This window comes from Thermobia domestica, chromosome 3 (genome assembly GCF_964235325.1).
Source record: "Thermobia domestica chromosome 3, izTheDome1.hap1.1, whole genome shotgun sequence".
In the NCBI taxonomy this organism is placed as follows: Eukaryota; Metazoa; Arthropoda; class Insecta; order Zygentoma; family Lepismatidae; genus Thermobia; species Thermobia domestica.
This window is the reverse complement of record NC_137456.1, coordinates 328,481,715-328,496,236: the sequence shown is the minus strand read 5'-3', so window position 1 is coordinate 328,496,236 and position 14,522 is coordinate 328,481,715. Positions and strand designations below refer to the sequence as shown.

Below are 14,522 nucleotides of genomic sequence, written 5' to 3'. Positions count from 1 at the left end.
TTTGTTAAACAAGATATTTTAATGTTCCTTACACAAGAAGTCCACACCTAGATTCTCTTTAAGTTTTGCGACGATGCCATCTGAAGAGAGTAATTTGTTTCCATTATATTTTTCCATTTTCATGATTAGCGGCTAAGAGGCTGTAAAACGAACTAGTTTGCTGAAAAAAAAAACGGCTATATCTTTCCCCGTTGAAAAGAATTACAAAACAAAATGGCAACAATAAAGAAACAAAGAGGAGAAACAGTAAAATTTTCTTGGTATTCTTGAATAGAAGCGGGAAAGAAAAGAATGAAAATGTTCTCGAATGGAAAATGACATTGACAAAATGGAGGCTATCTTGAGAGTTTCCTCCTTTTCGCCATTAGAGGGCGTGGTGATGTTACGAAAAAGTACACTTTCTCACACACAGAGAGAGACAAAAAAGAAAACATTATTTTCAAGAGATTCGAGGCAAGAAAATTAATTGGGACTTTTGTATCGCATTATGATATGAAAAAATTTGGCTGAGGCGATTTTTGAAATGAAAGCACTGCTCGAAAATTTTACCTGATAATAAAAAGAAATGGTGACAAAAACAAACAAATAAAGAAAAGTATATTTAAACGAAAAGCACCATCTTTTTCTTAGCCCATTGATTAATCTTGTAAATTACCTTATGTTCGAAATGAACTGTAAATTTTAATAATGTGAATTCACTGACTTCACCTTCGAGGCTACTTAATATTTCAAGGTATACTCATGTCCAAAATGATTGTCGCATATCTATAATGTCTTCTTGTAAGAATATAATTTGATAATGATGTTGCAGAGCACTTTTAATATTGATACTATGTGTATAATCGGGAAATGTATATTTGTGGTAAATTTCACAGGGAAAGAATTATAAGTAGGAAAATTAGAATGAGTAAAACAAAATGTTGGTAAATGGACAAGAAAGTTTTATTTTCGTTTTATTGTTCTTATTTACTACTCTTTTGACATGAAATTTGCCACATACATGTCTTTTCCGATTATACACTTAGTAACATTATAAGAAATACCGGGCGAGTTCGTTATCAAATAATGTTCCTACAACAATATATTTATAGACATGTGACAATAATTTTGGACATGAGTGTACTTTGCTTCTTGAAACTGAATCTTCATTATACGAAGAGTGATGAAAAAGGAGTGTTATAAAGCCTGCAGTGAAACGTATAAATACTATTTCATACAACAAATACAGCCAACACATGGTACATACATTAGTTTATTTTTCAATATTGTCTACTATCCTTTGAGGCACTTGTCGCACTGTACGTTGAGTATGAAGATTCCTTGCTGGTAAAAAGCCTAGGGATGGCAAGAACCGGTCCCTGGTGGAACCGGTTTTCGAGTCTGAACGGATCCGATTCTAGAAGATCCGGCTCCGGAACCGGTTTCTCGGATCCAGGTTTGGAACCGGTTCTTCGGATGCAGTTTGAAAATGGTTCTTCGGATCCAGAACTGGAACCGGTTCCCAAGATCCGGTTCTGGAACCGGGTTTTCGGATCCAGGTCTGGAACCGGTTCCTTAGACCCCCTTCTGGAACCGGGTTTTCAGATCCAATTCTGGAAACGGTTCCTTAGATTCGGTTCTGGAACCGGGTCTTCGGGATCCAGATCTGGAACCGGTTCCTAAGATCCGGTTCTGGAACCGGGTTTTTGGATCGAGGAATCGGTTCCGCCGGAACCGGAACTTTGTTGCCATCCCTAGTTCAACCACGTTGTCACGATGTGTTTCACCTCCTCGTCTGAAACGAAAGACCGCATGTTAGGTACTTTCGAACGACATTCCCAATTCTCCTATTAGATGTGGTAATGTTATCCTCCTGAAGCGCTGAATCAGTTACTCCACATGAGCTGTATTTAAATCTGTTAATGCCGTACTGGGTTGGCCACTGCACTTCTCGACGGCGACGTTTTCTCTACCAGCCACAAACTTTCGGCACCATTTTGCGACATGCTGACGAGACATGACAGTCTCTCCGTAAACTTCTACCAGCTGCCGGTGAATTTCAGCCGCGGCTACATGTTTCGCCCACAGAAATCGAATTGCAAACAAGTCGCCATTTGTGTTTACCTATAACTGACTGCGTAGATGGCGGGTGGCTGAAACTCTGCTCAGGTACCAACCGAATGTATTAAAATTACTGTACACTCCTCATTCATCTATAACAGAAGAAACTCAAGAAATTTCAGCCATGTAACTTTATTTTCTGATCCTGCCTCGTACATAAATGTAGCTAATAGTATTTTAAATCAATTTGGTTATTACATAATAATATCACGTATCACAAGTTTAGTTTTTATGAAGTAAGGAGCATTTCAATAAATAAATTTGAAGAATAAATAAGGAAAATCAAGCCATTATAATCAGGGCCGGATCCAGGATTTTCAGAGGGGGATGCTCCAAATGACAGTTAGCACATTTGAATTAAATTTGAGTTTTGTTTTTAAATACCTTTACGCATCTGTAGTGTGAATGAGGAAAAAAATGAAATGAAATCTTTGAGTTTTACGTCCCACGGTTATGCCGGTTAGGCTAAAGGAGACGGTGATGATGAGTGATGAATGAAATGGTGGAATGAAGAAAGTGGGAGGAAACGGGAGAACCCCGAGAAAACCCACGCACACGGTGTTTGTCCACCATAAAGTTCACTTGGCGGGGGCTGGGATCGAACCCGGGACCCCAAGCACCAGAGGTGAACGCTCTAGTGTGAATGAGGAGTTGCCCTGGAAATGCTAAGTATCTGCTCTCGATGAATCCTTTTCCTTCAGCCTTCAGAAAATTGACTAAAAGTATTGATTTTGCAAAACTCACTACTAGCTTCTCACGTTAGGTAGCGTATATTTACAACGAAGCGGGTTGCACGTGTACCTTTGCACCTCCCTAAATCCGGCCCTGATTATAATTTTAATTTATTTCGGTTAAAACAAAAAAATCCCCCATATGAATTGGTGGGCTAAAAACCAATAGATGGTAAAGTCAGTAACACTATTAAGTTTCAAGCGCAGTAAAAATGTATGGTCAGTGCCATAACTTGGAACTTTTCATGGGGGAGGCAAGCATTAACATTCTGGCTCTCTAAAAGGATATGAAGTTGGGCTCCGTAGAAAAATGCGAAATATGATATTTGGGCCTTTTAGAATTAAAAAGCTTAATAACTGTTTCTTTATTATTTCTACAGAGTGATCAGTTCAAATTTACAGAAGTAAGACTCAAATGTCGTTTATGCTTTGTCTTGGGAAAATATTCTTTGTTCAGATGATGGGGAAAGTACAGCACTTCACATTATTTTCAGTTCTTTCCGAAATTGTATGGTGGGTCCATTCTATGCTTGATTAGTTAAATCGAGAGGATAATATTTGATTCAGCTTAATGGCTTAAGAAACATACAGAGTTCCTAACAGTAGACATTTTACTGATATGGGCCCAGATCACATGTTCGTTTATTTATTTTTTTATGTTTCACTTATTTAGTTCCATCAGAACTGCTCTATATATAATAGGCCTGTCGAAAAGGTATCCGACCTTCTTTGTTTTTTGAGAAAACTACATGGTGTAGGTTGGCTAAATTTCGCGGAAGAGGGATTCATGGTGCCTTTAGCCTGTAGAAGGCGTTAGTTTCATTTGTATCTGTTGTTGTGTAGGAGTGGTTATGTTGGATGCTGTTTTTTGATCTTGGAGGCCTAACATGTTAAAGCCATAGGTGTACGGATAGGACGCGAGAGCGAAATCACAAGGCGATCTGGCCAAGGCTTGACAAAGCTAACAAAGAGTTGAGTTGAGTTGATTTTGAGTTTTACGTCCCGTTCAGCAGCAAGGCTGTGTGAGACGTGGGCCTACTGATTAACGTGGAATCCGAACCACATGAGCTCCCACCGGGAATCGAACCCGGGTCTCCCACGCCAAAGACGCGTACGCTAACCGCTTAGCCACGAAGGAGCTCAAAGCTAACAAAGACGCAGAGGAGATTGCCAGGTGCGTAGCAAAATCAAACCACTGTTGATAGTGTTCTTCGATTGCCGTGGCGATGTGCGTGATGAGTACGTAGAGGAATGACGCACACACACAAAGGACTTCTCTTTAGATATTTTCCGTCGTTTACATCACGCCCTTTATCCAAAATGACCAGACCTGTGGACTACAAAGACTACACCAGGATAATATTTCCATTCACGTAGATCATGTGCTTATCTTTTTCAGCAAAGTACAAGATTTTGATGTTTCGTCAGACTCCCTACTCTCCGTACATAGTCTTGTGAGACTTTTGTCTGTTCGCGAAAATAAAAATAAAAACATGTACTGGATATAAACTCGCTTCCGTACCCGAAAAAAGATCTAGTGCAACGTGACGACTGCTGTCGAGGCACTTCCCAATGTTTCTATCGAGCAGTGGAAGGACCACCAAACTCGAGCAAGCAGAAGAAGGAGAGAACTTGTTTGAACGGGATTACGATGTCGAAAATATCAGATAAGTGTATTGGTTTTCCGGAACCATGGTCGGATACTTTTCCGACAGGCCTCGTATATATGGACGTCAATTAATTAGTAATCCATTGGTTGTTAGTTGGACGTAAGGTTGTAAGATCATCGGATGTACTTTAAGACCTATCATATTACCTCTTTGTTGGATGTAAGCTAGAAATCCCCCAAAACAAGACTTGTTGAGATCAGGTTCCGAAACAAATTCCACCAACATCCTGGGTCCTGTGGATGTCACTGCAGGAGATGCAATGTGTTTTCCTGTAAGATGTGCAATCAGCGTGGACGAACGAGAGTCTCCGTCCCTCACTTTCAACCACTGGGAGTCACACGGAAGAAGGAAGTGCTCCACCGTCAGGTTTATTACATGTTTTGCATCAGCCTGAAACAGAAGAGAAACGCATTGAGAATGTAATTACACAATTGAATTACTGTGTATCGAGTTCATTTACTTTTATTATTTTAAATAAGGATCACAATACTCTAGATCAGAGTTTCTCAACCTGGGGGTCGCGACCCCTAGCGGGATCTCAAGAGGGTTTCATGGGGGTCACGAAGATAAGCGAAAGAGATAAATATAATTAGAATCTAATACCCCAAAATAGCTTTAAATATTATTTTGAATTTTGTTTTGATAGGCATATTTTTATTTTTATACATACTGTGAAGTACAACAAAAAATAAGTCTACTAAACATTTCTTAAAAGGTGCAGAGTTGTTTAAAAATTAATTTAAATGAAAGAGATACGATATGAAGATAATGAGAACTGCATATTGCAATACCAGAAAAATACAAATGAAGTGTAAGGGGGAAGAAGAAGGAATGTCACAAAACTACATTTTTGACAAAACGGTGTTTTAATATAGAAAACCGCGTAAAAAGAATAGGGTTAGTTAAATCATTGCCCCTTTTTATATGGACATTTCTACCTTTGCGCATGCATGGCATATACAGTCAAATAGTATCAAGAGTCACCAGTAGATAGGACAAAGCACCCGAAAAAGCACATACATGGACATTCCTAGTTTTTCCCCGTACCCTTCAAATGCAATAAAACCTGCATATCAAAATACAGTTAAAATTGAAAGCTAATGAGATACCTGAGCATGGTGGTTTGTGATGTCACTAGTGCGGCAATGTCGTGTTCAATCTTCGTAACGCACATTATCAAGTCATTTAAAATACTCAATAACTTTTTTAAGAACTGTCCAAGTTTTTTTACAAAACCAAAATTAGAAATAATTTTATTTTTTTATCATATGACCCAAAATTAAGAAAGTTATCAAGTTTTAAAATTTTAAAACGGCCATCATTTTGAAACAGTATGACCGATCGGATTCGATATTTGTAATATGAACGAACTGACCAAATTTAGTTTTAATCCATTTGCTGTCAGGGAAGTTACTGTTTCCACTATATACAAGAAATGGATTCTACTATTATATAAATCGATGAATATGGTGAGATCTCCGCCAATAGGTATATTAAAAATCCCACGCAAGCTTATTACAAACTGTTAATCTATTTGATTCTAACAAAGAAAGACAAAGGAATATCACTTCTATAATCTTTTATGTTACAAAAAGTATAGGACTATTGTGACAGTACTAAAACTCTTCTATAGACACAATACACAATATCTTACTTAATCTCTTTATTCTCAATCTATACGTTGACTATCTTCTGAATCTCTTAATTCTACATCATTCTTAATTTCAGTATCTTAACGTATCTTCCAATATTAATCCTATTTCTGACATTTATAATCTTCTGCGTAGTCTTGAATCACAAGATCAAAGTATCTTCAAAACTGTATCTTGTCTTGTCTTCATAACACCATTATCAGTATTATTTAAAGGAGCATCAGCTATTATAAGCCTAGTATGCTAAAAATGTGGATAAATTGAATTACTTGTACAGGAATTGAATTATTTTTTTAGAAATTGTAAAGAATTTTACAAATGGTGAAAGCCGCCATTTGCATTTTTTGGTCGACTTTCTAGTCGCATTACCTGTCATATATAGTATGAAATAAGTAGAAAAATAAGACATGTTAATTATGTCAGTTTAGGTATAGAAGTACTAATTTGTCACAGTTAGGTAGAGAAATGTAAAGTCACAATCGGGTATAGTAAAAGTCAAAATCATGGTGGAATTCCAACGGGAAGAAAGGGCCAGTTACCCAGTTAGTCAGGGTGAAATATTTGGAAAAAGTGAAAAAAATAGATGAAATGTTAACGTGTTAGGTAATTGTAAATGAATATAGTAGGTGATTTCGAGAGTATTCGTAAATGTGTATGAAAAGTATACGATGAGAATAGATCACTTTTTCCATTTTTTCTTCGTCAGCTCACTCTAGGAAATGTTGACACTATCACATTCACCGCGGAACTCCCAACTGTATCGTATATGCATTTTATTTGCACAGCTTAAAACTCATTTTACCCAGTAACAGTCAGTGTGACATTCTTAAGCACTTTTTACCATTCTCATATTCCAACATTCTCCACCCTTTACAAAACCAGAACTTATGCATATAAAAAGAGAAGCTTACCACGAACACACTAACCCAAATTTAAAACTCCGAATAAGATTCGTTTTCTTGCCATTTCTCAGACTTAATTCTATTCTTCCGCTCGTATCATCTATGCCTCAGAAAGTCCATCTCTTCGTGCATGAGCTTGTGCTTCTTCAATACCCTGACAATAAGTTCGTCTCCATCTTGCCGTTGTTCCGACAAAAAAAAAAAAAAAAGAAAAAGTGTTTCTTGGCGCATCCCTAAAATTGCAAAATCTTTGAGTTTTACGTCCCACAGTTATGCCGGTTAGGCTAAAGGAGACGGTGATGATGAGTAATGAATGAAATGGTGGAATGAAGAAAGTGGGAGGAAACGGGAGAACCCCGAGAAAACCCACGCACACGGGGTTTGTCCACCACAAAGTTCACTTGGCGGGGGCTGAGATCGAACTTGGGACCCCAAGCACCAGAGGTGAACGCTCTACCACTGAGCCACCGCGGCCCCCCTAAAATTGCACTTGGTATTCCTTGTATCAGTAGTTTTCTGTCTTCCCCGTGACCCTCTTGGAATATTCAGCCATTTTGTCCAACCATGTTTAAATCTCTTTGTCTCTTCATGTTGATCAGACGTAGACGTACGTTGAACACCATCTTTTGCCTCCTCTGTCACTTCCTCGGAAAATATTTGATCTAACTGCATTGGATTAGCAATCTACTTCTTCGCACCCATTCTATGAGATTGTGCAAGATTCTTACTTTCTTCTCCTTCGCCTAATTGGTTGGACGCTCTTCTTGGTTTGAATCGCGCTATACTATTGGTTGAGATCGTGTCTGGTTTCTGGGTAGTTGGCGTTACAGGCAGAGAACAACCGACCCCACCATCCCTGATATAATTTTGATTTTTGAAGGCTGGATTAAGGCTTTTGGCTAGACACGCTCGAGCCAGATAGCCAAAAAATAAACAGCGGTGGCATCTTTTATTTTTGACCGGGCAAACTTTGCTTCCCTGTGCTCTACTACACCTTTTGCACACATGCGACGTTGCAATACTCGATGTATGTCCTGTGTAGCTGAATTCTTGATTCTGTTTCCAGACATATGCTTGGACATTATAATCTGTTGGAGCCGCGGTGGCTCAGTGGTAGAGCGTTCACCTCTGGTACTTGGGGCCCCGGGTTCGATTCCAGCCCCCGCCAAGTGAACTTTGCGGTGGACAAACACCGTGTGCGTGGGTTTCTTTGGGATTCTCCCGTTTCCTCCCACTTTCTTCATTCCACCATTTCATTCATTCCTCATCATCTCGTCTTCTTTAGCCTAGCCTAGAAGATTTCATTTCATTTTATTATCTGTTTCAGGTTTGAAATTTCTTCTTCTAATAATGAATGCTATTTGCAAGTCCCGTTGCTCCAATTCGGCTGCTGCCATCCATCTTTTTGTATCATAATCTAAGAATTTATATTCTTCTTCACATGATGCTGAAAACGTAGTTTCATTTATGTGCGACTGTGCCATTGTTACGATTACCTGCCACATGCGTAAAAATGCCACGGGCGATGACATAACATATTTTGATATTGATAAGAGTTTTCCCACTTCCGTACATGTTTATAACTGACACTATTTCTATGTATTTTTAATAAAGTTTGAGCAGAGGAGGATATGGAATTGCATGTTCAAGGAAATAGAAAAAGATGCATACATGCTTTTCATACTGTTGTAAGATTTTTTTTCGACTCAATTCTTCACGTTGAATTCAAATTCGACCAATGAATCCCCGAAATGTGTGTGATATGAATTCACAAATAATATCAAAGGGATATAGAAGTCGGCTTTTATAAAGAGTCTTGGTCGAACTAATATCTGGATCTTCAATGATCTTGATCCATGTGCAGTAAGCCGTTTACCGTTGTTACCACCACCTACAAGTAATGCTTATCAGTATATATAGACGATTTATAGTTTATGACAACTTATGAATATATCAAAGTGCAACCAAATATCATGTAACATCTTTACATCTTTTGAAGCTACCCAAAACTTTTTTTTTTTTTTTTTTTTTTTTTTTGCAAACTGCATATTTACTTTTTTCTTTTACCTTGCAAGTTAAGATACTTTCTGCCGTAAGCATAATCACTTGTCCTGGCTTCTAACTTGAGAAAACGGACTAATTCGATGACATGAGGACGTTGCTTGTTTAGCAGAGTATTTAATTTGTTATCCCAATCCTCTGCGGTATTATTTATTCTATGGCGTTTTTCATGACAGTTCCACATGCTTATTGGGTCTGTAGAATTTACTAGCTACTGGTCAACGAAATATCCATAGAACTGCTCAATGTTAGGGGATGTCTTCTTGAATAAACAGTGAACCACTGTCGACCATTTCTAACGGAAGAAAAGTTAATGACGCAAACATTCGAACCTGAAGTCTTATATCATTATTGTTTTTGTAGTCTGTAACCAAGAACAAATCCTGTATCTTATGCCAAAAATACAGGTTAAAGTGAAAATTGCACCCACTTATGGAAGCTGAAGGGAAAATTGTCCTAAAATAATTTATTACTGCTTCCTTGAAGTCTATCATTACAACTTCAGTATTCCAATTCAGGACTTCAAACTTTCATATAGCCTATATGCTTTCTCTTGTTCGGAAGAAGGCTAAAAACCACTGAAATTACATTAGTTTCCTCTATTAAACTTCCAATATCTACATGAATTACAAAAATTTGCGAGAAAAGTTTGTTGTAGCTCTTAAACGTGCCGTCAATAAAGAAGATAGTGCTGGCCTGCTATGCAGTCTACAAAACGAAACTATTCAAGGATTCTTATTCGCTGTGGCTGCTACTCAAAACGAAATCTTTAGATTCCATATCCCCTTCTGCTCAAAAAAATAACAAAAAATCATAGAAATAGTGCCAGCTATTGAACCTGTATGGAAATGGGAATTCTTATCTCACTTTTAAATCATGAGATTTCATTGCATCTGGCACTTGTACGCAACTTGGAAGGATTTTGACATGTACGGAAATGGGAATGTACGCCAGTGGGAGGACACCATTGTTACAATCGATTAAAACTACACGAAACTGAAATCTTCTATTATACTTTATTCTTAATCTGTGCCGTGTCTATCTTATGTATCTCATAAATCAAAATCATTCATAACTCCCAGTCTCTAGACATCTCCATCTTAATCGTACTTCTTACATTTGTAATCTTCCATATAATCACGAATCATAATATCAATCTATTTTCGAAACTGTATCTTCATAGTCTCTACTTTTATAATCTATATCTTCGTAAACTATAGCTTAATCATCATATTTATTTGCACAGTTTTTCTCTCATCACAACACAACAGTTTATGCCTTATTAGTGGGCACTATGTACCATTTTCATATCCTAACACAAACCAGAAATTTGAAGGAGGTCGCTGGCAAGAGGATGTGATAAAATGGGGGCTCGTGATAGGAATTAGGTTGAAAACCATTGCTCTAGATAAAATATTCCAGTTTTTTAATTTGCGCATAAGTGAGTCTGTAGTTACATTATTTACCAGGTGAGTATGCACCTCAATCCAGAAACCATTCTTGATCATATAAAATAAATAAATAGATATTCCAGAAATACTTAAGTCCCGATTTATTATTTCACAGGTAGATTTACACTTCAACCTCTTCATGAACAAAATAATGAAGCTGATATATACGTATATATCTGGGTTTAAGATATATATCTGTATTTAATCTTACATAAGGCATGTTTTTCAGTCAAACAGGAAGAAAATCTATATCATCTATAAAATAATATGTTTAATGTGATCAAATATTTTTTTCGTGGTTATTGTATAATAGAACTAATGCTTACATGAAAAAGCGAGTAGCAATCGGCCATCTACAGATCATTTGGGGGGAAATTTCCTTTTGTAAGAGCACTACTATCATTTACCAACTGGAGTATACTCTATGGCTCTATTCTCGTTAACTTTAAATTTCTACAAAACAAGTTAACGCGTATAGTTGTTTTCTTTGCAGATATGTTTTGGATAGAAATAAATAATAAATTCAAAGAATACCATTCCTGAATAAATATTCTTATTCTTCCTTATTAATATATAAATCAATGCGTGTGAGTCAGGCGCGCATTCAGGAATTTTTGTTCGGAGGGGCCCAGTACTATATTATTGAAAAGGTGCTATTCTGTATCTGGAAACACCATAAGTAATTGTTAAGTATTATCACCTATATTCTAGGAAAAAATTGATATAACTAGATTATTTTTAGTATATGAAAAACAACAGTTCAGATGAAATGTAATATCAAATCTTTAAGCTACAAGGTTACATCGATAATTTCTTTGCTAAATAAGTAGTTTTATTAAGAAAGTATGCTAATGTACTTATGTCGAATTACGAAGTTTTGGGGGAGTGAGTCCGGACAAGCGCCCCTGGTGTGAGTGTCTGTTTTTAAATTTTCACATAGAAAGTATAGTCATCAGATCCAGCAAATTTAGCAGATAGATTTTCAACAGAACTAATCGCATATCATTTTTTTTCTTTCAATATTGCATTAGGAGGAGGATTGGGGGATCACACGTTCTGGAGGTCCAAAAAGTACGGAGTACCACGGAAACCCTTTAAGTTAGACATCAAGGATTACTTTATGGTGTGGCAGGGACGTTCTGGTGATTAAAAAAAGTAGTGTATACCTCAGAAGCTCCTTAAGTTATACAACCCACACTACTCTATGATGTGGCAGGTTGCATAGTGTTCATACTGTCTGGAGGTTCAAAAAGTACGGAGTATCTTAGAAGCTCCGTAACTCAGGCAATCCACACTATTTTAAGTTGCTGCAGATGCATAGTGTTCAATACGTTCTGGAGGTTCAAAAAGCATACAGCAATGTTATTCAACCTTTTTTCTCGCGTACCCCTAGACACAGTTCGCCATCCAATTGCGTACCCCTGAAACTGTTTAAAAGAAATCGAAATGAACTTATTAAACTTAATACACATGATCTGTTGACTAAAAAGGGGACAAATAGACACCCAACATAAAAAAACAATCAGAACCCAATCAAAAGACTATTTGCAGGGAGATAAATTACACATCGGAAAAATTAACATGGGAAAATTCAATATTTTCTTAAACTATGATCATTCAATAAATATTGGAAATATGCTTATTTTAGGATCACGTATCACCAGATATATCTTCACGTACCCCCAGGGGTACGTGTAACCCTGGTTGAATAGCACTGGTATAGAGTATCTCACAAGGGAAGGTCACGAACTGGCTCCGCTAAGATTCGAGCGAGGCAATTGTGTTTGCATTTGATATGTTATAACTAGGCGAATCCCAGAGTTATACGTGCCACCGGTCGGGATCGCGAGCAAGGACATATTTTGTAATGTAAAAGATATTAGCTGGCAGAATAGTTTGAACCAGGTTATTTGTTCGGAAATGGTTGGGTAGATGGAAAATTCGACGAACACGAATCCCACTATTCTCAACGACACACTTTTTGGGGTTAAAAAAAAGTTTGCCTCTGGGTCCGCCGTAGGGTCATGAATAGGGTCAAACTCAAAAGTTTTAAAAGACAAGATGGGTTAAGTAACGCATGGTTTGAAAGCTGTTTGTGAAATGAAAGAAGATGGAGAGAACTCTCGACTCTCTACGACAATGCTATGCAAAATGGCGGCTGGTCAAAATATAAACAAAAACATAATTGAAAAGTCCATAGTCACCCCTATAAATCGGAAATAGTGAGACAACTGTGAAAACTGGAGAGCACGTGTGGCATTATTTTCAAACTACAATGATTTAGAGTAAGAACGTCTTGTCCCACGGCCCCTGCAGTGTCCCCAGGTGGAGTACAACTCTAAAGTTTTGAATTCAAGGGGTTAAGTAGCGCATCGTTTGATAGTTGTTGTGAAATGAAAGAAGATGAGTTCACAATGACGGACTAATTTATGTATGATACAAACAGGATAGAAAATAAAAGTGAAAATAGAAAAATGAGAAATAATCGAAATGGTAAATACATTTTAAAAACAATAGTAATCTCCGTTTTATGATGCTTCCAGTCGTCTGCTGCGGCAGTTAGAGCTGCCACCTGCTGGCAACAACTTCTGCCCTTCGGTCGGGTCACTCGTAGATCTTTTTATTTCAGGAGGTGTAATGAACGAAAGTGCAGCATAATTGTCAGCTATGATTGTCAGATGCAACATAATTGTCACCATTTTGATACAAACTCATTTTTTCCGATGGTAGCGATATTGGATTATAGATTATACGTTTTTGACTTTTTGTGGATATCTACTATTGGCAATAAATGTAAATACCACATTTCGCTTTTCCAGCTCCAGCGTGATACATAGTGCGGCAGTTTGAACTCAAGATCTCGTGTTCTTCAACATTTCGTATCTTTTCGTCACCTACTTACTGATCAACATTAATGCTAAATTTGGTTTTACTAGCTTCAGCAGTTTGGAGTGCCTATACTTTCGATATAGGTTTTAAGCGGTCATCTTGGATTCAAGTAACCCTCTTGCCACTTGAAAACTTTGGGTTGAAAAACACTTGGGACCCTGCAGAGGCCCTGAAACAAGAATTTTTACTTTAATTCATTGTACTTTAAAAATAATGCCCCATACATTCCTTTTTTCACATTTGGCTCACCATTTCCGATTTATAAGGGTGACCACGGACTTTTCAATAAAGTTTTTGTTTACATCTTGATCTGCCGCCATTTTGCATAGGGTTGTCGTAGAGAGTCGAGATTTGCTCCATGTCCTTTCATTTCGCAACAGCCTTCAAATTATGTGATACTTAACCCATATTGTCATTTGAAACTTTTGAGTTGGATTCCGTCCTGGACCCTACGGTGAACCCTGGGGCAAACTTTTTTACCCCCAAAAAGTGTGCCCTTGAAAATGATGGAATCCGTGTTCGTCGAGTTTTTTTTTTTTTTTTTTTTTTTTTAAATCTACGCAACCATTTCCGAACAAATAGCCGGCTTCAAAGTATTCTACCAGGTAATCGTTTTTACATTACAAAATATGTTTTAACTCACGATATCCTGACCGGTGGGCACGTAATACTTTGGGATTCGTCTAGTTATAATCAGGGTAAAAATTGAGGGGTAACGCGTTTGAACGCCGTTACCCCACTTTCAAAAATATATCTGTCGTCCCCCTACTTACTAAAAGAATACAAAAGGTAAAGATAGGTGGGGGATGGCGTGACGTCTTGCATTCCGCTACCTTTTCAGACTCACTTTTACAACTGGTTATAACATATGAAATGCAAACACAATTGTCTCATGCGGATCTCAGCAGAGACCTTCTCTTGTCAGAAGCTTCGTAAGGTAGGCAACCCATACTACTCTACGGTGTGCCAGGTTACATAGTGTTCATACGTTCCCGAGATTCAAAAAAGTATAGAGTATATCAGAAGCTCCTTAAGTTGGACATCCCAGACTACTCTACTGTGTTGC

At 37.6% G+C, this 14,522-nt stretch overlaps 1 protein-coding gene across 1 annotated transcript in view; it reads right to left on the bottom strand.

Annotated features, from left to right (window-relative positions):
* The window catches only part of gogo (thrombospondin-1 like protein golden goal), a 1,102,148-nt gene that overhangs the window by 16,412 nt on the left and 1,071,214 nt on the right, over positions 1 to 14,522 (bottom strand). Inside the window, exon 7 of the mRNA XM_081752697.1 lies at positions 4,648 to 4,891. Coding sequence (XP_081608823.1) covers positions 4,648 to 4,891 — 244 coding nt within the window. The remainder of the gene's footprint in view (positions 1 to 4,647; positions 4,892 to 14,522) is intronic.